The 20,699-nt window shown below is 43.3% G+C and overlaps 1 protein-coding gene across 2 annotated transcripts in view; it reads left to right on the forward strand.

The window, feature by feature from the left end:
- The window catches only part of edil3a (EGF-like repeats and discoidin I-like domains 3a), a 295,097-nt gene that overhangs the window by 262,838 nt on the left and 11,560 nt on the right, over positions 1 to 20,699 (forward strand). For both annotated transcript variants that reach the window (XM_079815049.1, XM_079815050.1), the window contains one exon: positions 3,183 to 3,338. In XM_079815049.1, coding sequence (XP_079671175.1) covers positions 3,183 to 3,338 — 156 coding nt within the window. The remainder of the gene's footprint in view (positions 1 to 3,182; positions 3,339 to 20,699) is intronic.

Consider the following 20,699-nt stretch of genomic DNA (forward strand, 5'->3'; position numbering starts at 1 on the left):
AAACAAGCATACTTTTGGCATTTTAAAAAGCAGATTCAGGTGATTTAGGCACGTTTACGGCATTACCTGATTTGCATAATTTCTTTAGTGTATTGAGCATTAAAACAACGCAGACATCATGTGCAAATAACGTGCGCTATTAGTAAGTGAAATTCATTAATTTTTATTATCATTTAAGATGGTACACAAGCTAACACACCAGAATTCATTCACTGACATTGAAGATAAATCATTGTATCCTCAGGTTTACACGTAACTGCAATTACTGCCTCAACGTCAAGGTCCTCCTTTATTCAGACGGACTGGCTTGATTCATTGGTCTGAGTGAGATTAGCTTTGGGTTAAAGCTTCTGTGTGAAATCAAGGACACACAGGTGTGTCAAGCACTTTCATTCATTCTAGGCCACTCACTCTCCTTCCTGTTATCATTGCAATTACCTTGAAAATGCCTAATATTTTGTAATATGCAAACGTACGTTTTTTTTTATGAGGCTACATGAAATGATCTCTGTTTTACACCAGTGGGGAAAAAATGCATGAAACTATACTTACAAAATAATGCATAATGGCAATAGATAATGTATGTGTGTTGAGTGAGTGTAATAAAGATAAGTCAAGTGAAGGTTTTTGTTATTATTTCTCTGTCATAGAATAATTAAAGAGACAATGTAGTTTCCTCAGTGACCTTGGTGCAGATGCTTAGAGTTTACACGGATTCACCATGCTGACCAACAGAAAGCTGCTTGGTTTAAAGGGTTAGTTCACCCAAAAATGAAAATTCTGTCATTAATTACTCACCCTCATGTCGTTCGACACCCGTAAGACCTCCGTTCATATTCGGAACACAAATGAAGATATTTTTGTTGAAAGCTGATGGCTGAGAAAGGCTTCAGATAGGCCTCCATTGGCATTCAGTACATTAATACTCCCAAGACCCATAAAAGGCACTTAAAACGTTGTTACAAAGTCCATCTCACCACAGTGGCTCTACAATAATTTTACGATGCGACGACAATAGTTTTTGTGCGCAAAAAAAAATCAAAATAACACCTATATCCAGCTTGTTATTGTCTTCCGTGTGTGCCTCCACGACGCATGCGCGAGAATATGACGTAGCGCCAGCGTTCGGGAATCCATGAAATGCACACTTTATCCCCATTTTGAGAACTACGCTGAGACCTAAAGCACGATCAATGTAGAATCCAACAGCTTAGACACGCGCGTCTTCCTCTGCTTGTAAACAAATCCCTTCTGGGTCATGTGTCCGAGTGCCGGATCTGCGTCATATTCTCGCGCATGCGTCGTGGAGGCACACACGGAAAACAATAACAAGCTGGATAAAGATGTTATTTTGATGTTTTTTTGCGCACAAAAACTATTGTCGTCGCATCGTAAAATTATTGTAGAGCCACTGTGGTGAGATGGACTTTGTAACAATGTTTTAAGTGCCTTTTATGGGTCTTGGGAGTATTAATGTACTGAATGCCAATGGAGGCCTATCTGAAGCCTTTCTCAGCCATCAGCTTTCAACAAAAATATCTTCATTTGTGTTCCGAATATGAACGGAGGTCTTACGGGTGTCGAACGACATGAGGGTGAGTAATTAATGACAGAATTTTCATTTTTGGGTGAACTAACCCTTTAAGTCTGTTTGAGCTGTGCTTCATACATTGACAATGGACAGTGGACCTTGCTGGAATTTTGCTCGCAACGTTATGGCTTGAGAAATTAAAGGGATAGTTCACCCAAAAATGTTAATTATCCCATAATTTACTCACCCTCAAGCCATCCTAGGTGTGTATGACATTCTTCTTTCAGACGAATACAATCAGAGTTATATTAAAAAATGTCCTGGCTAATCCAAGCATTATAATGGCACTGAATGGCAGCCCAAAATTTAAAGCCCACAAAAGTGCATCCATCCTTTATAAAAGTAATCCACACTCCAGAGGGTTAATAAAGGCCTTCTGGAATTAATGGATGGGTTTGTGTAAGACAAAGATTAAGTTTGTGTATGATTATGTATATCCATATTTAAAACTTTATGAAGTAAAATATCTATCTTCCGGCGGACCACCTTCAGTATTCTACTTACGAAGAAAGTGTAATGCCTCACGGCTCATGCAGTTCAAAACGCTTAGGCTACGTCCGACGTCATCGACGCACCAGCTTTTTTTCGTAAGTTCAATACGGAAGCTAGATATTTTACATTATAATGTGTTAAATATGGAATTTTTTCTTACAAAAACCCAACGATTCACTTCAGAAGGCTTTTATTAATCCCCCGGAGCCGTGTGGATTTCTTTTATAATGGATTGATACACCTTTTTTTTTTTTTTTACATTTTGGGCTGCCATTTACTGCCATTATAATACTTGGGAAAGCCACATTTTTGAATATACAGTAACTTAAAAAAGAATGTCATATACACCTAGGATGTCCTAGGTTCTTGTCTTTGGTGTATTTGGAGTATTGAGGCTCTTCTCCTGAAGTGCTGTGGGTCTATATGAGGGATTTGGTTCTCTCTGTACAAATGAGCTGCCTTCTCCTTGTTATTTTGTGATGTAGTTCAAACCATTTGTGACCACAATTCAATAATAATGACTTAAAACTTTATCGAGACTGCAGCTGCAGCCTGATGTCAAGATAACCCGTTCTCTAGCATGTCTACTTTTTAGGTATTTATATTCCATCATCTCAAAAAAAACAAGATTAATTTAATTCCATTAGTCAAGTTATCTATAATTAAAATAGAATTTAGCATTTTAAATAAATAGTTAAAAGTACACATTTCGAATGCTTTACAAATCAGATTACATAAAGCACAATTTTTTTTCCAGCTTTGCAACAAAAAAAAATCTCAATAAATACAAGCACATAAAATATTAACCAAATGCAATTATTGCATATTGCTGTGGCTAGCAATCACAGTTTTGCTGAGCTGAAATAAAAGGCTACTTCTTATTGCCCACTTTGCTGTGAATAATTGATGATACCATCCAAACAAATTTACAGTATCTTTAGAAGTTATTGCCGAAGATAAGGGTGAAAGATTTAGGCTTTATGGGGGAAATCAAGTAATCGCTAAAAGATTTTACTGATAGAAGAGCTCTCTCATTTTTTTTGTGTGTGTGTGTGTGTGTGTGTTTGTGTGTGTGTGTGTGTGTGTGTGTGTTTTTCAGGTTGACATGCTTCGGCCAACAAAAATCACAGGCGTTATTACCCAAGGAGCTAAAGACTTTGGACACGTTCAGTTTGTCGGCTCTTACAAGGTGGCGTACAGCAATAACGGCGAGAGATGGTTTATATATCAAGATGAAAAACAGAAGAAAGACAAGGTAGGATTCTTTGTCTCGTACTGTCGCATGTCAAAAACTCATATTATTGCAAGACCAAAAGAATATTTTATCTTTTAACCAAAGGTGCTTTTATCTCAAGGTTGATGTGAATCACCTTGATTTATGAGAAGGTTTTTTTTTTTTTTTTTTTACACCATATAGTGTATGTGAATGTTTTTTGCTAAAGCTAAAATACTCTACATCATAGTCATTATTTTCATATAAACCTGGCTTCCATGGACATGTTTACATCACAAAGTCAATAAAAGAAGCATCTCCTTGCATGGAAGTAGGGCTGAATATTCTCCTCCATCCTGTTAGCACTGTCCCAGGATACCTGGACAGACTCTGTCTCTCTCTCCATGGTCTGCCTACATGCAGATAACAGTCCAATCTGTCCAGCCTCAGTGAAGAGTGTGCCAGAAATGTTTGTTTACAACCCTCTAGTGGGTTAAATGTGTCCAATCCATTGGCCTGAGCTTGTCCTCTGAGGCTTCTCACACTATTCTGAACCTAGCAATCAAGATGTTGGTTTGTGTATGTAAATTCTCAAGAGATTGTTGAATATACTTTTTAGTGTTTGAAAAACAAGAAAACTTTTTTCAGGGAGTCAGGGTTGTTAAATTGAAAATCTAAAACATGACTAAAACATGGCTTCGGGCAGTGGACATATGTTTGTTTGTGACTGTATTTGTAATGTTTGTTATACAGCCCCGTCTCACAGCTCTGATTTTAGTTCATTTTTAATACTGAGATAATCTTTGTATTTGGCTTCTATAAAAAAATATATGCGCCATGGTAGGGGACAGGTGTGCGATTACCATTTCGGGGCCCTAAGCAAAGTCTGCTGTTAGTGTCCAATTCTTATCTATTTCCACTGTCGATTCAAATAATGTATATAAAAAAATCACAAAAATCCAACATTTAGATATCAAACATATTTATATCGTGTCTTTATGCAAAACATTTTGTTACAGCTCAATACCATGAACAAAAATCAGCAGCCTAAAGCTGGGCTCAGACTAGAGGAGTTTTTAAATCCTAACCAATTATGAAATCTGGTGGCATCATTCACATAAGGAGAATCTTCACAGATTTTTTTCTCTCAAATCTCAAACATGCACACACTACAATATGTTATGAAGATCATGCCACGACGAGCACCTTACGTGATCTCATGGGGAAACGGATATAAATATGTACATAGCATCTTTCGTTGATGTCTCAACAGGTAATGCTTACATTTGCTAGCAGATTTCTACACTCACACGGTATGTTCAAAACCAAAGTGATTTTTCCTCAGCTCTTCTCTTTGTCCTTACGGTTGTGTCATGTTTTTGAAGGCACGTTATACAAATAAATATGTTGCTGCAACACTCCACACACCGTTCCTCCATCGCCACTGTTCAACGAACCTGCACACAGCAACTTGTTTCACGGTCGCAATTTCAAAAGTGCTCTCATTCACCTCTCATTAGCTATTGTGAAAGAACTGACGCAATCATCCCAATTTAAAATCCTAAATATCAAACATGTTTGATATGATCGGGGCAGCCCCGATTTGTGTGAGAGCAGATCGGGAGGTGAAAGATTTGATTTGTGAATGCTTCACATTACCAAATAATCTGCGGCAAACATCGGAACCAATCAAGGTACTCGACAAGATTTTTTCTCCAATTCTTGGGAGGGGAAAATCGTGTTATAAATCGTCCTGTAGTGTGAGCCAGTCTTAAAGAACAGTTAAATGAGGAACAGCAAAAACAACTTTACTTACTAATGGATATTTCAAACATTATATATACAGTTAAACAGTCAGTAATAAAATAAGAACACAAAGACACAAAAGAGAATTCAATTGAATTCAGTATTTCTGCACTATATGAGAGGCGAGTGCATCTTCTTGCACTTAAATAGTTTAAAATCACATTAAAATGTGCACACAGGAATCGATAAGCAGAACAGAAATGTTTCTTTTATAAAAGTATCTGATTCCTGAATGTTAGTATCCGATTCCAGAATTGGAATTCGATTCCCAATCCTAGCTGACATTGTGGGCCCAGCTTGTTCAACATGGATGGGTCTTCCACCTCATCAGATGTTTTATTTCGATTTTTCAGCGAAAACAATGGTAAGCTTTGGCAAACTTTCTGTATTGGATTTCTTCTCTTTTGTTTTCTTTCTTTTTTGAGTGCCGCTTGGATATGGTGCTTCTAGCTTCCAGTGTTCATGCATGACATGCAACATAATTATACTCTTTTATTGCCCCCATAATTGTGCATCCATCCATTAAGTTTCAAACCCCCAAAATAAACCATATTTACTAGGATTAGAGAAAATGTAAGAGGTGTTTTCCGTGGAAAAGTCGCTGGTGTAATGCTAGACATTGTTGGCGGTGGCCAGGGTGTTGTTATGCTGTTATTAAAGGTGCTCTGAGTAGTATTCAGGGTGTTGCTTTGAAGTTACTTGGGTATTCTGGCTTATTTATTTCACCTTTTGGTGTGAAAGGTCCTCTACATTTGCCATTTGTTTTTGTTTTTTTAAAAAGCAAGCCTAGCCCAGATAAATAAAAGTAATACAAAAGCAACACATTAATTTCGATAAAAAGTAACTATAAGTAACACAGTTACTTTTTTAGTGAGTAACACAATATTGTAATGCATTACTTTTAAAAGTAACTTTCACCAACACTGATTATCTGAATGAAAATCAAAATGTGTAAGAATCATAAACTTTTGTTGGACACAGATCTTGTTCCCTTTCGAGGGAACTCACACTGCATTGGAACGACGAATTTGGGGACACTCCCTAAGCAACAGCGTGTCTGAAGTATGAATGAAATCAAGCCAATCCTGATTGGTGTTGCGTCATGACGTAACTATGACGGCATACCTGGAAGATACATAAAGGGGAGCCCGTGAATAGTAATGGCAGTTATCGCTCTTCAGCATAGCGCTCTGTGTGAAATCTGTCTGTCTATTTATTGTTGTACGTTGTGAGAAAGAAAAGTGTGTGTGAAATGGCGACCGCAAGAGATTTTATGCAGTGTGTGCATCCGTGTCCCCGTTATATGTCAGGCTCGGACACACACTCGCTTTGTGTGCAGTGCCTGGGTGTTGAGCATGCTCGGGCGGCTCTCGAGGGAGCCTGTGATCATTGTGAACGGCTCACACTCAGGCTCTTGCGCTCTCGGCTGGCCATGTTTGATGAGGCCGGCCAGCCTCGTGAGCCCTCTGGTTCTGGACCCGTAGTCGCCGAGGCGGCTCGGCGTCGCAGATCCTGAGGCTCACAGCGGGATCTGTCAGGTTTGGGACTGCTGAGGCACCTTCCCAAACTTCATCTGATGATTCCGAGATTCTCCCTCCCCGTGTGGAAGCCCGCGCTGCGGCTTCTTCCCCCGGGGTGGAGAATCCGGTGTTCATCCTCTCTGGTTCTGAGGAAGCGGGTGGTGAAGCATCAAATGAGTCGCCACTTCACCCACCCGCTCAAGAGGAACTGGTTGAGGTTTTGACCCGTGCGGTGGCCAAATTAAGAATCGATTGGCCACAGGAAAATGAGGAAATCCAGCCACCAAGCAGGCTGAATGACCGATTCCTTTCACGCCGGGCTCAAACAGCTCGCCGGGGCTTGCCTTTTTTCCCGGACCTTCACAATGAGTTGTGCAAGTCTTGGAAAAAGCCGTATTCAGCGCGCATTTCCAATCCCCCTGTATTGGACTATTTTAATGTCCTGGGGGCGCGTGAAGCTGAATACGGGACGATGCCGCGGGTGGAAGATGCTCTCGCGGGCTATCTTTCTCCCGAATCGGCATCGTCGCTGAAAGCCCCGGTACTGCCCACCAAGCCCTGCAGGGACACCTCAGCCTTGGTGGGCAGAGCCTATATGGCGGCTGGGCGGGCTGGTAGTTCTTTGCATACACTATCCATATTGCAAGCCTACCAGGCCGACCTCCTGAAAGAGTTAGACGAGGATGAGGGTCCCTCTCCAGGGGATATATTGGAGCTCCGGAAGGTCGCGGATTTGTCTCTCCGCATCACCAAGGAGACGGCCCGCGCTGTGGGCCGCTCCATGGCATCTATGGTGACTGTGGAGAGACACTTATGGCTGAATTTATCGGGGATGAAGGAGAAGGATAAAACCTTCCTCCTAGACTCCCCGATCTCGCCTTCTGGACTGTTCGGCGACGCCGTTTACACCGTCTTCGACAGATTCCAGGAGGCAAGGAAGCAGTCAGCGGCCTTCCGCCAATACCTCCCTCGTCGCTCTAAAGGGAAGGCTGCCTCCAGCGGGCAGCCTCAGCCGTCTACCAGTTCCTCGCACCGGCAGGTGCAAAAACAGAGCGTCGCCTCTCGAGCCCCTCCTCCTGGAGCTTGGCAACAGAGGCGGCGCTCGCACCAGCAGGCTTCCGCACCTGTGGGCTATTTGAGAAACGTCCTTCAGGCTAGGAAGGCTGCTGGGAAGAAGTCCTAGCTTCGGCTGGACTTCAAAGAGCGGTCCCCCCCGCGCGGGAACAACCGAGGTTGTCCTCGCCGCGGCGCTCTCGAGAAATCGATGTGGTAATCCCGCCGTCACAGACGCTTCAGGCCACATCGATTTCCCGCGGACGTTCACTGCTCCAGCCGCCTCCGGGAGGACTTGCGACTGGGCAGTTAACACGTCCGCACACCGAAAATCGTCCCCAACCGCTCCCTGCCGGTCAGCCGCTTCAGGGGTTTGGGGACGAGGCTCGGTTGACACCCGAGGCCAGCCTCGAGAGGCTGGTTCCCTTAGTAGATTATCTCGGCGCGTGGAAACGCCTTCCGAGTATTTCTACGTGGGTCCTGCGTACTGTAGAAAAGGGTTACAGACTGCAGTTCAGTCATCCTCCACCAAAGTTCTGTGGAGTGACATGGACTGTAGTGGAACCAGAGCGGGTTCGGGTAATGGAACAAGAAGTAAAATCCTTGCTGGTAAAGGGGGCCATAGAGTATGTTCCCCCACCAGAGAGGGAGTCCGGGTTCTACAGCCGGTACTTCATAGTTCCAAAGAAGGATGGAGGGTTGCGTCCTATTCTAGATCTGAGGTATTTGAATCGATCTCTGAGGAGGTTCAGGTTCAAAATGCTCACCATTCCCACCATCGTGAGTCAGATCCGGTCCGAGGACTGGTTCATCACGATAGATCTGAAGGACGCATACTTCCATATATCCATCCTTCCGTGTCACAGGAAGCTCTTGAGGTTCGCTTTTGGGGGCGAGGCGTACCAATATCGAGTGCTTCCCTTTGGTCTAGCTCTTTCCCCACGCACGTTCACAAAGTGCATGGATGCAGCTCTGGCTCCAATGAGACTCATTTGGCTCATTCTGGCCCAGTCGTACGTTATGGCGGTTCGGCATCGAGATGTCGTTCTGGCCCACATAAAGTGCTTGGGGATGAGACTCAACACCAAGAAGAGTGTGTTGACGCCGTCCCAGAGAACGACGTTCCTGGGAGTCGTGTGGGATTCGACAACGATGCGGGCGCAACTAGCTCCCGCGCGAGTCGAGACCACGCGGGCGATGGTCTCAGGATTAAGGCTAGGCCACAGCATCACTGTCAGGCACTTCCAAACGGTGCTGGGTCACATTGCAGCAGCGTCCAACGTAATACCTTTTGGCCTGCTGCACATGAGACCTCTACAGTGGTGGTTGAAGACCAAGGGGTTTTCCCCCAGGGGGAACCCGTTCCGTATGATCAGGGTAACGCGCGTATGCCTTCGTTCCCTAGCCATATGGAAAGAACCTTGGTTTCTGTCCCAGGGGCCAGTTTTGGGAGCGTCCTGTTGCCGGAAATCCATTTCAATGCCTCCCTCACTGGTTGGGGCGCGGTCATGGACGGCCGCTTTGCGAGGGGCCCATGGGAGGGCCGTCATTCCTCCTGGCACATAAACTGCCTGGAGATTATGGCGGTCTACAAGGCTCTCAGGAGCTTTCTCCCGGACCTCGGCGGTCACCATGTCCTGGTACGGACCTCGTAGCGTACCTCAACCGGCAGGGGGGTCTGAGGTCGCGCCCTCTATGCAGACTGGCGCATCAGATCCTCCTGTGGGCCCAAGGGAAACTGTTGTCCATCAGGGCAATGTACGTCCCGGGGGTCCAAAATCAGGGAGCAGACATCCTGTCGAGGCAGGGGCTGAGGCCCGGGGAGTGGCGACTCCACCCAGAGGTGGTGGAGGCCATGTGCGAGAGGTTTGGCCCAGTGGAAGTGGATTTATTCGCGTCTCGAGAGACGACCCACTTTCCACTGTGGTTTTCTCTCACGCATCCGGCCCCGCTGGGGCTGGATGCCATGGTGCAGACGTGGCCGAGGCTGCGTCTGTACGCATTTCCCCCGATCGCTCTGCTCCCTGGAGTCCTGGAGCGGGTCCGTCGACAGGGCGCCAACCTGCTTCTGGTGGCGCCACGTTGGCCGATTCGAGTTTGGTTCTCAGACATCATAGCTCTGCTAGCAGGTCAGCCGTGGGAGATTCCTCTGAGGAGGGATCTCCTGTCTCAGGCAGGGGGCACGATATTTCATCCCCGGCCGGAGATATGAAACCTCTGGGTCTGGCCCCTGAGGGGGCCAGATACCTAGAGGCTGGCCTGCCGGCGGATGTGGTTGAGACCTTACTCAGTTCCAGGGCTCCGTCTACAAGGAGACTGTACAGCCTCAAGTGTAATGTGTTTTCCACTTGGTGTAGAGAACGTGAGGTGGACCCAGTTAACTGCCCAGTGGCTTCAGTGCTGGAGTTCCTCCAAGATCGTTTCTCTGCAGGGCTTACCCCGTCCACACTCAAGGTGTACGTGGCTGCCATTGGGGCTTTCCACACACCGTTGGGTGATGGGCCTTTGGGTAGGCACCAGTTGGTTGTACGGTTCCTCCGTGGGGCTCGGAGGATGAGGCCTGTGGCTCATTCCAGAGTCCCAACATGGGATCTGGCAGTGGTTCTCGAAGGATTGGCTGAGGCCCCCTTCGAGCCGCTAGAGTCAGCAGACCCAAAGAGCTTGACCCTTAAGATGGCCTTTCTCTTAGCCATCACTTTTCTGAGGAGGGTGGGGGACCTTCAGGCCTTGGTGCTTACGCCGACTTGCCTGGAGTTTGCCCCTGGCGAAGTGAAGGCCATCTTACACCCTAGGGCCAGTTATGTGCCCAAGGTGCCATCTAGCGTGGTCAGGCCTTTGGTTCTTCAGGCATTTCATCCTCCGCCTCGCGTGACGGCGGAAGAAGGGAGACTTCACCTGCTCTGCCCGGTCAGAGCCCTTAAAATATATGTGGAGAAGTCTGCACAGTGGAGGAAATCTGAGCAGCTATTAGTGTGTTTTGGTTCATCTAAGAAGGGGCTGCCTGCGTCAACCCAGACTATCAGTAACTGGATTGTCCAGGCAATAGCCACGGCCTATCAGGTGCGCAACCTGCCTTCACCTATGGCCGTGAGGGCGCATTCCACCAGGGGCATGGCCTCCTCGGTGGCCCTCCTTTCTGGGGTCCCATTGCAGGACATTTGCGAGGCGGCCGGATGGGCTACTCCGCACACTTTTATTAGATTTTATAGTCTGCACCTCCCTGCAACGCCCGGTGCTAGGGTACTCCAGTCCTAGCTGTGCCCGGTCTCCGGCTTCACACTAGGACTGGTGCTACCGTCGGTGTGGCCTAGTGGGTACTCGTTCCCCAAATTCGTCGTTCCGATGCAGTGTGAGTTCCCTCGAAAGGGAACGGCTCGGGTTATGTATATAACCCTTGTTCCCTGAGAAAGGGAACGAGCACTGCATCTCGTCGCCACACCTCGGCAGGCCTGGAGCGCATGCTTCATCGCGATAACTGCCATTACTATGCACGGGCTCCCCTTTATGTATCTTCCGGGTATGCCGTCATAGTTACGTCATGACGCAACACCAATCAGGATTGGCTTGATTTCATTCATACTTCAGACACGCTGTTGCTTAGGGAGTGTCCCCAAATTCGTCATTCCGATGCAGTGCTCATTCCCTTTCTCAGGGAACAAGGGTTATATACATAACCCGAGCCGTTTTCTGCAATAATCCAAAGGCCAATGGAAAAATCCTACTGGCCTTTTTTTTCAGTTTCAGGATGGTCTACAAAAATATGTCTGTAGCACTCTGTAGAGTCAGTATGATGGAGCAAGAGAAAGACTAATATCAATGTTTGTGAATGAATACCTCGTTCCCTGTGATTTGCTTGCATCGTTCTAGGCAAAAAGAGACAAGCTGTCATTGTCCACAAGAGAGTGGTGTCGATGCATTAACAACTAGCTGTTAAGCTTGGTTCGGTAAACACTAGAATTATTTAATTGAAATGTATTCGACTTGTGGTTGTCACTCCCCACTATAACCTGCTCTGTGTGTACAGAACAACATTAAGTGCTCAGAATAGGAGTGACAACCACAATTAGGCTGTAATGTGAACCTATGTGTGCCCCTGATCATTGTAGTGTGTTTACTCAGATCTTACTCTGCCTTTGGCCAAAATCCAAGCTTATTTGAGTATGCCTAACCTCAAGAGATTCACCTCACTAATTGAAAAAAAAAAATAGTGCTTGCACGCTCGCATAAAGCTTACCTGTTTTCTGTCAGAAATCTTCAACCCCCCTGAAGCTTTTGGTAGTGAAGACGCTGTGATTGGCACAATGCACACTCATCATTGATTAGCCCGGGGTTAACGTCAAGGGGTTAATTAGCCTGTGAATATAACTATTCCCTCGCAGGCAATGGGGTAAATAAGATCACATCACAAGATTAGCTGCCAGTGGATGCCCTTCCCCCATCCAGGCATGTAGCAGTAATGCATTGACAAATAAGATTTATAAGAATTTGAATGAAGAAAGAAAAAAGATCGGATTCCCATGATTCCCAGCAGAAAGTAATATATGAAAATATATGGATTATTCTCCTGTTGTATTATCTGTATCAGTGTCGAATCCTGACCAGAAAAGGTGCATGTTCCCTTGTGTCTTCTGGTAGTAGGTGCCCTTGATGTCCTCATTTCAGAAATCAATACTGTGGAAACATTGTCCAATGGGTTAAATAAAAGGCACAGACCAGAACAGATTGGAGGGGAAAAGTAAACCTCCATTTCCAGCCATTGAGCAGGAAGTTTAAGTGAGGCTTAGTGACCCACAAAGGGCACAGTGGATATATTATTAAGGAGAGCGCCTTTTGAATTTTAGAGGTGCTCTTCTGAATTGCCTGAATGAATACCTGTGAAGACACAATATAAATGGACAGGCAGTTTCTTCCTTTTTACATGACGGCCAACAGTTTTACATGATTTTTGGCATGATTTGGTCACTCTTCTAAGCGTATCACAGCTTTCAAGCTCTGCTGAAATCTTATCTCACCCCATCATATCCACAATCGCTTTCAACTCAAGGGGAAAAAAATGCAATATCAGATTGTATCATATCTCTTTTTTAACCTTTTATATTTGGACCTGGTCTAATGGTAGTCTTAGAGTGCTATTTATCTGGTTGTTGGCGATAGGGTTCTGAGGATGATGGGCCTTGAAGATGAAATTGAATACAATGCAACCCACAATTTACTGTCTTCAGGTGAGATGAGCTCTGGAACAGCGGTTGCATTAACCCAGTATATTGACAGCAGTCACAGAGATTCTTCTTTTAACACAGAATCATTTTCAGAATCATAGAACAATCTCTTGATGGGTCTGGTGCCAGTCTGTTAATACGTTGCATAACAAGTGAAATGGGTCTCCAACGCTCCATTAATGTTTTTTTTTTTTTTAAAGGCTGTCCTACATCTTTACTGTATATCACCCGCTATCTCACGACCAAATGCATACGTATTTGTACGAGGTGGCTAATTTGAACGGTTTGTCTAAACCGCAGTGACCGGTAGGTTTAGGGACAGGGTTTGAGGTTAGGTCATTTGTATGAAATCAAACGAATTGGGCAACTCTTCAAATAGGTACGATTTAGCAAAAATCGTACCAATTCGTACGAGTGAGCTTGTACAAATTTGTACGAATTGCTGTAAGATCGGGTTGGTATATCAACATAATAATGTTATGTTCTTTGGTCTTTCTATTTATTAATACAATTTGTTTATTATATTACTGTAAAAACATTCAAAACTGATTGGAAAAGCAGTACAATTGTCTAACACATACACTATCATTTAGAAGTAATTTTGTATTTATTTTTTATTTTTGAAAGAAGTCTCTTATTCTCAGAGTTTATTTGATCAAAAATACAGTTAAAATTGTAATATTGTGAAATAGTATTACAATTTAATATAAAATTTTTATATATTATAACATGTAATTTTTTCCTGTAATGGCGATGCTGAATGTTTAGTAAGAAATCCTTCAGAAATGCTGATTTGGTGCTCAAAAACATTTATTTTTATTATAAATTGTGCTGCTTAATATTATTGTGGAAACTTTGATAATTTGTTTCAGGATTATTTGATCAATTTAAAGTTCAAAAGAACAGCATTTAAAAAAAAAAAATAGAAATGTACTTTTGTAACATCTGTATGGCCACTTTTGATCAATTTAATATGTCATTGCTGAAAAAAAGTATTAATCTCCTTCAATAAAAATAATTTTTACACCAACCTTTTGAAAGGTATATTAAGGTGACGCATTGCTGCCACATACATATTATTTTTTCCACTCAATTATGTCGTAATAACGAGATCTTAAGTAATTTTAACGACATCTTTTCTCGTAATAACGAGATCTTATGTCGTTAAAACTACATATTTTTCTCGTTAAAACTACATATATTTTCTCCTAATAAGGACATGTGTTGTATAGTGATGGGTGTATATATGTCTGTATCCACGTTAGAGAATTTATTTAGCCCATGCCTTTGTCACACTTGTTTGAAAAGCAGAAAAATAGGCTCATCCGCTGCCTGTATCAGTGGCATTGCCCATAGCATGAAATTGTTGTAATTTAGTGATGTAGCCTACAGTTCTTAACAGCCATGGGTAGCAGGTTCCATGGATCACTAATGATTAGCGCGTAGCTTTACCTAGTAATGACGGACCCCGTTGCAGCCACAAATATCATAACTATCTATAGGCCTATTGTAATTAAGACATTCAAGAAATGTATTAAAAAGAAAGACGATTTCAGCCTTACTCAAAGGCTGCGGAAACATGGCCAGTGGGCCAGTTGTTTATTAAACGCAAAGTTTTTAATTTCAAATGTACTTTCTAAATTCAGTTCATATTTCCAACAAACGAAATTCCGAGCCAAAATAACGAAGTGGTAAAAAAAAACTGCAAAAATGAAAAATATTAAAGAATTTGCGGGTGCTTTCGTCGGCTATAAGTATAGGCTATAAACGCGCAATATGTCTGGAGACATGGAGTGGGGTCAGACATGATTTTTATTTAGTGTTGTTTTGCAGAAATCATTTCTTTAAAGTGAATTTCGTTTTCTATAAATTGTACTTTAATTTTGATCAAGGTTTCATAAACTAATTGCCTGTATATTTAATACAATTGAAGCAAAATAAGAACGCCGGGAATGGATTGACGTGTGTAACGAACCCACTGGCCATGTTTCCGATGCCTTTGAGTAAGCCTGAAAGCGTCTTTCTTTTTAATACATTTCTAGAATATACACTCACCTAAAGGATTATTAGGAACACCATACTAATACTGTGTTTGACCCCCTTTCGCCTTCAGAACTGCCTTAATTCTCTGTGGCATTGATTCAACAAGGTGCTGAAAGCATTCTTTAGAAATGTTGGCCCATATTGATAGGATAGCATCTTGCAGTTGATGGAGATTTGTGGGATGCATATCCAGGGCACAAAGCTCCCGTTCCACCACATCCCAAAGATGCTCTATTGGGTTGAGATCTGGTGACTGTGGGGGCCATTTTAGTACAGTGAACTCATTGTCATGTTCAAGAAACCAATTTGAAATGATTCGAGCTTTGTGACATGGTGCATTATCCTGCTGGAAGTAGCCATCAGAGGATGGGTACATGGTGGTCATAAAGGGATGGACATGGTCAGAAACAATGCTCAGGTAGGCCATGGCATTTAAACGATGCCCAATTGGCACTAAAGGGCCTAAAGAGTGCCAAGAAAACATCCCCCACACCATTACACCACCACCACCAGTCTGCACAGTGGTAACAAGGCATGATGGATCCATGTTCTCATTCTGTTTACGCCAAATTCTGACTCTACCATCTGAATGTCTCAACAGAAATTGAAACTCATCAAACCAGGCAACATTTTTCCAGTCTTCAACTGTCCAATTTTGGTGAACTAGTGCAAATTGTAGCCTCTTTTTCCTATTTGTAGTGGAGATGAGTGGTACCCAGTGGGGTCTTCTGCTGTTGTAGCCCATCCACCTCAAGGTTGTGTGTGTTGTGGCTTCACAAATGCTTTGCTGCATACCTCGGTTGTAACGAGTGGTTATTTCAGTCAAAGTTGCTCTTCTATCAGCTTGAATCAGTCGGCCCATTCTCCTCTGACCTCTAGCATCAACAAGGCATTTTCGGCCACAGGACTGCCGTATACTGGATGTTTTTCCCTTTTCACACCATTCTTTGTAAACCCTAGAAATGGTTGTGCTTGAAAATCCCAGTAACTGAGCAGATTGTGAAATACTCAGGCCGGCCCGTCTGGCACCAACAATCATGCCACGCTCAAAATTTCTTAAATCACCTTTCTTTCCCATTCTGACATTCAGTTTGCAGTTCAGGAGATTGTCTTGACCAGGACCACACCCCTAAATGCATTGAAGCAACTGCCATGTGATTGGTTGATTCGATAATTGCATTAATGAGAAATTGAACCGGTGTTTCTAATAATCCTTTAGGTGAGTGTATGTATTACAGTATAACATACAATATATTACAGTAGGCCTATTATAGACAGTTATGATAGCCTATTTGTGCACCTGGGTCCATAATTTCTGGGTTAAAGTTATGCCACTGATGCTACATCAATAAATTACAATACATTCGTGCTATGGGCACTGCCACTGATACAGGCAGCGGAAGAGCCTATTTTACGCTGAGCTTACTTCTGTATTTCAGACATGGAAGTGTAACAAAAGCACATGGGCTATATGAATTCTCTAATGTGGATACAGGCAAATTTTGTAGACATCACTGTGCAACACATGTCCTTATTAGGAGAAAATATGTAATTTTAACGATCTCGTTATTACGAGAAAATTATGTTGTTTTTACGACATAAGATCTCGTTATTACGAGAAAAGATGTTGTTAAAACGACATAAGATCTCGTTATTACGACATAATTGAGTGAAAAAAATTATATGTATGTGGCAGCAATGCGTCACCGTAATATATGGTCATGCATTAAATTAATAAAATAATCATGAATACATATTTTTTTATTAACTGACAGCTCTATAAATTGCACAACATTATTTGAAAACTGCCAACTGAAGCTTGCTTCAGCAAAGGGGTAATGAGTAGCTTTGTTGAGTTGGCTTGTCTCTGAGAAATGGCAGAAATTCGGATCAAGTCCTTATAGGATTGCTTTCCTGCTGAATCACACCAAATCTTCCGTTTTATCAGCACTCAGGGGAAATAGGACAACTGTAGCCATGGAGCCCTCACATCTGATCTGTTGTTCAAGATTTGTGCACAGCACAGCCTGTTCATCTCCTCTGTTACTATATAAATGAGTTAAAGAATGTGAGGAGACTGACTTACGAGATATAAAATAAAAAGGAATGTTATATTAAAAGCAATTGTGTGCTCATTTGGTCCCTGTCAGGGTGTGGGATGTCAGCCCCCTGGGTAAATCATTTGGCCTGACACTTCTTAAACAGTTTTATAGACAGTTCAGACAGTGTCAGGAAAGGGTGAGAGCTCACGCAATATCTTGATCATTAGTTAATAACATTAAATTGAGCAAGCTATTGCACTACAGATGAGACCATAACATGCATATGAATTTGGCTCAGACGACTGCAATTGAGAGCTAATGCCAGCTGGCACATAAGAGAGCAATATTATACCTTTAGAAAGATATAAAAAAAAATGGTGTACTTAAAAAAGTGCTCAGCTTCATAGAGGATGTATTTGGCTATGATTTTAAACTCGTGTTTCTGTCCTTGTACAGGCATGTGCAAAAATGCAGATAAATAAGAACTGTTATTTATAAATGTTTACTAAAAATAATGTTATATATTTTAATGTTATTAAAAATTGCTTTTTTTATCTAATATTTGTGTGGGCTGTGTACTTCTTATAGAAACACGCCACATACTTTTATCCTAAGTAGCCTTTTTCCGTGCCAACTGTGATGTCTTCAAAGTGTTATTAATCAAATAAATATTTAGTTTAAGTAATAAATATTAGTTTGATTATCCTAATTTGTGTTAATCTTTAATCTAATAATATTTTTTTTAACTGCCAGTAATTATCACATTAAAACTTTCGCATGTACAATCACACTGGTGTGATCAGTCATGGCTGGTCCCTGGAGCATACTGTCACACTAGTTGTTACGGTTTGGCTCAGGCAGGAAGACAAGGAGAGGCAGAGGAGTATCTCAAACGTAGTTTACTGAGGGTAAATTCAGAAACACATACAGGGATTGCATAACGGTGACCGGACAAAGACAGAGTGAACAAGAGGAACTTATATACAAACACAGATGACTGAAATAACGAGGGGCACAGGTGACATGATCATGAACTACACACAGCTGAACAGAACTAGAATAACGAGGGTAACAGAAAGTGGCGGGAAAGAGAACAAAGGAACATGACAACAACAGAAAACACAACCAAAACAGACTGGACATGTGACATAACGCCCCCCTCCCGATGGACGCGTCCTCGCGCCGTAGCAGTCCAAATGGGGAGGGAGGGTGGGCACCCTAGAGTCCTGGAGGCAGGAGCACTGGGGTCTGACTGGCTGGGGGGCTTCCAGGGTGGAGCCGTGGGCGGCCATGACGGGTCGGGAGCCTCGGGCGGCCATGACGGGTCGGGAGCCTCGGGCGGCCATGTCGGGTCGGGAGCCTCGGGCGGAGCAGGAGACCTGGGCGGGTCTGGAGCCTTTGGGCGCCTTGGTGGAACGAGAGCCCCACCCACATGTGTACCACCCACTTGTTTCCCACCCACAGGTACATAGCCCCCCCCCCCCCCCAATAAAAAAAAAATTATTTGGGGAATTCAGGGGTGGAGTGGAGGACTCGTGGCATGGGGTGGCCTCGTGGGTTGGAGCGGCCTCATGGAGGGCTGGAGCGGCCTCGTGGAAGCCTGGAGCTGCCTCGTGGAAGCCTGGAGCGGATTCCAGGAGACAAGGAGTGGGCACAGGAGAGTCTGGAGCGGAATCCAGGAAACCCGGAGTGGGCACAGGAGAGTCTGGAGCGGAATCCAGGAGACATGGAGTGGGCCCGAAATCGAATGAGCTAGCCATCCTTGGCAGGCTCTTCAGTGGGAGAGACCCTCTTGGCAAGGGTGGTCGTGGTGGGCATGTGGAGGGCATGTGGAGGGTTCTGTACTCAGGGGAGCTGGAAAGTCCTCTGGTTTGCGGGGATGGACTGGATGATGCAGACTTGAGCTGTCTTCATCAACAGCATCACAGAAATCAGAATCATTTAGAAGGAGGACATAATTAATGAAGTCTGCTGCAGACTTAATCGCAGAGCTCAGGAGACAACAATTGAAAGAACAAGTCATCAGCCAGTCCATCCCGAAAACAAGCATTGACCATCGGATCTCTCCAGCTCACCAGGTCGGAATACTCCAGAAATTCCTCCACATACCACTCCAGCGGACGACCACCCTGCCGGAGGGAGAGAAGGAATCCCTCTGCCATCTCGTTCGGTTTTGGTCCGGTCATAGGTATAACGGTGACCAGACAAAGACAGAGTGAACAAGAGGAACTTGTATACAAACACAGATGACTGAAATAACGAGGGGCACAGGTGACACAGATGATCATGAACTACACACAGCTGAACAGAACTAGACTAACGAGGGTAACAGAGAAAGTGGTGGGAAAGAGAACAAAGGAACATGACAACGACAGAAAACACAACCAAAACAGACTGGACATGTGACACTCTTGTGATTAGAACAGTCACTGCATCACATGATCAACTGAAAAATTCAAACGTGCTTTCATGCTTTGTTGCCGCTGAGCCAGAGGCAGACGCACTCAGCACTTGTCATATACAACGACTATTGTTTATAATATGTTTATTTTAGGTTTCAGACATTTAGAGTTTGTAAAATATACACTGATGTCCATGGAAGTGACAATAATAATCCTTTCCATTATAATTAGACAACAAGTTTTATTCATATCAGATACACATTGTGTAAGTAACTTTAAAGTTTTCTCTATTCTTCTCCCAGTTCACCAGTCACTTACTTTCATGTATTTCGGGAGAAGTGGATGAATTCACAAGTTGTAAATCCAATAGATCCGATTCTCTGAAATGCGGTACAAGCTAAAATTGTGGCACCCATCGCGCATATAGCTCAACTAACGTGACCTTTATAAAGGTGTTTAAACAACAAAACGCATCCACTTGCCCATATTTGACAATGGGAATATCAGATATTTCATGCTATAGGTAACACATTTGGGAATATTTTTAATAAAAAGGAAAAATGAAATAAAAGCAGATCATCAGTCATACAGCACCAGTGTGACTGTGGTGCGTCATGTGACAAACAATGATGTGTCACCATGGAAACAATAAAGTGATAGGTTCTAAATAATGGTCGCCTTGAAAAACTCACGCTGGGGGGTCAGCCAGAATATTTTACATTTACGTGTGAAAGGGTTAATAAGTGTACATTGATTATAACTGTATGTATTGTAGGGTAGATATTATTTTTAGTAGCTTTTTACGCTATTAAAAGAGATGACAATAGGCACTAATCGCCTTCATCTGACCGTTTAGATTAATTCGATGAAAAGTCTTTTTCTTGCGAAGTCTTTTCCCCCCTTTAAAATTAGGTATTGACGCTAAATTATGGTGAATTGGTGATACTTATCTCAAAGTAATATCATCTGGGCTAATTTGGCCCGCTAAAACTGTGTATTGTTTTAATACAGAGAGTTTTAGGCTTTGTGTCAGCACTAGACTACATTTAGTGTATAATAAAGATGGCAATCTTGCATTCTTATTGCTCGTTTTGTAATTTTTCGAGCAATTCTGGGAGTCGATTCCATCAACTCCTATGATGGAAGCTGGGAATCAGAGTCGACTCTGAAAAACCCGGAATCTAGCACCTCTAGTTCTACAGAAATCAGTTGTGAGTTGAGGCTCAGTTGGTATTTTTGTGGTGTATGGAGTTGGTGCCTACAGAGTAGAGTGTTCAAAATTGGCCACTTGTGAGCATGGGTGTCACTAGACCCTTTA

The sequence above is a fragment of the Gobio gobio genome (assembly GCF_949357685.1).
Source record: "Gobio gobio genome assembly, chromosome: 4".
NCBI classification, from domain to species: domain Eukaryota; kingdom Metazoa; phylum Chordata; class Actinopteri; order Cypriniformes; family Gobionidae; genus Gobio; species Gobio gobio.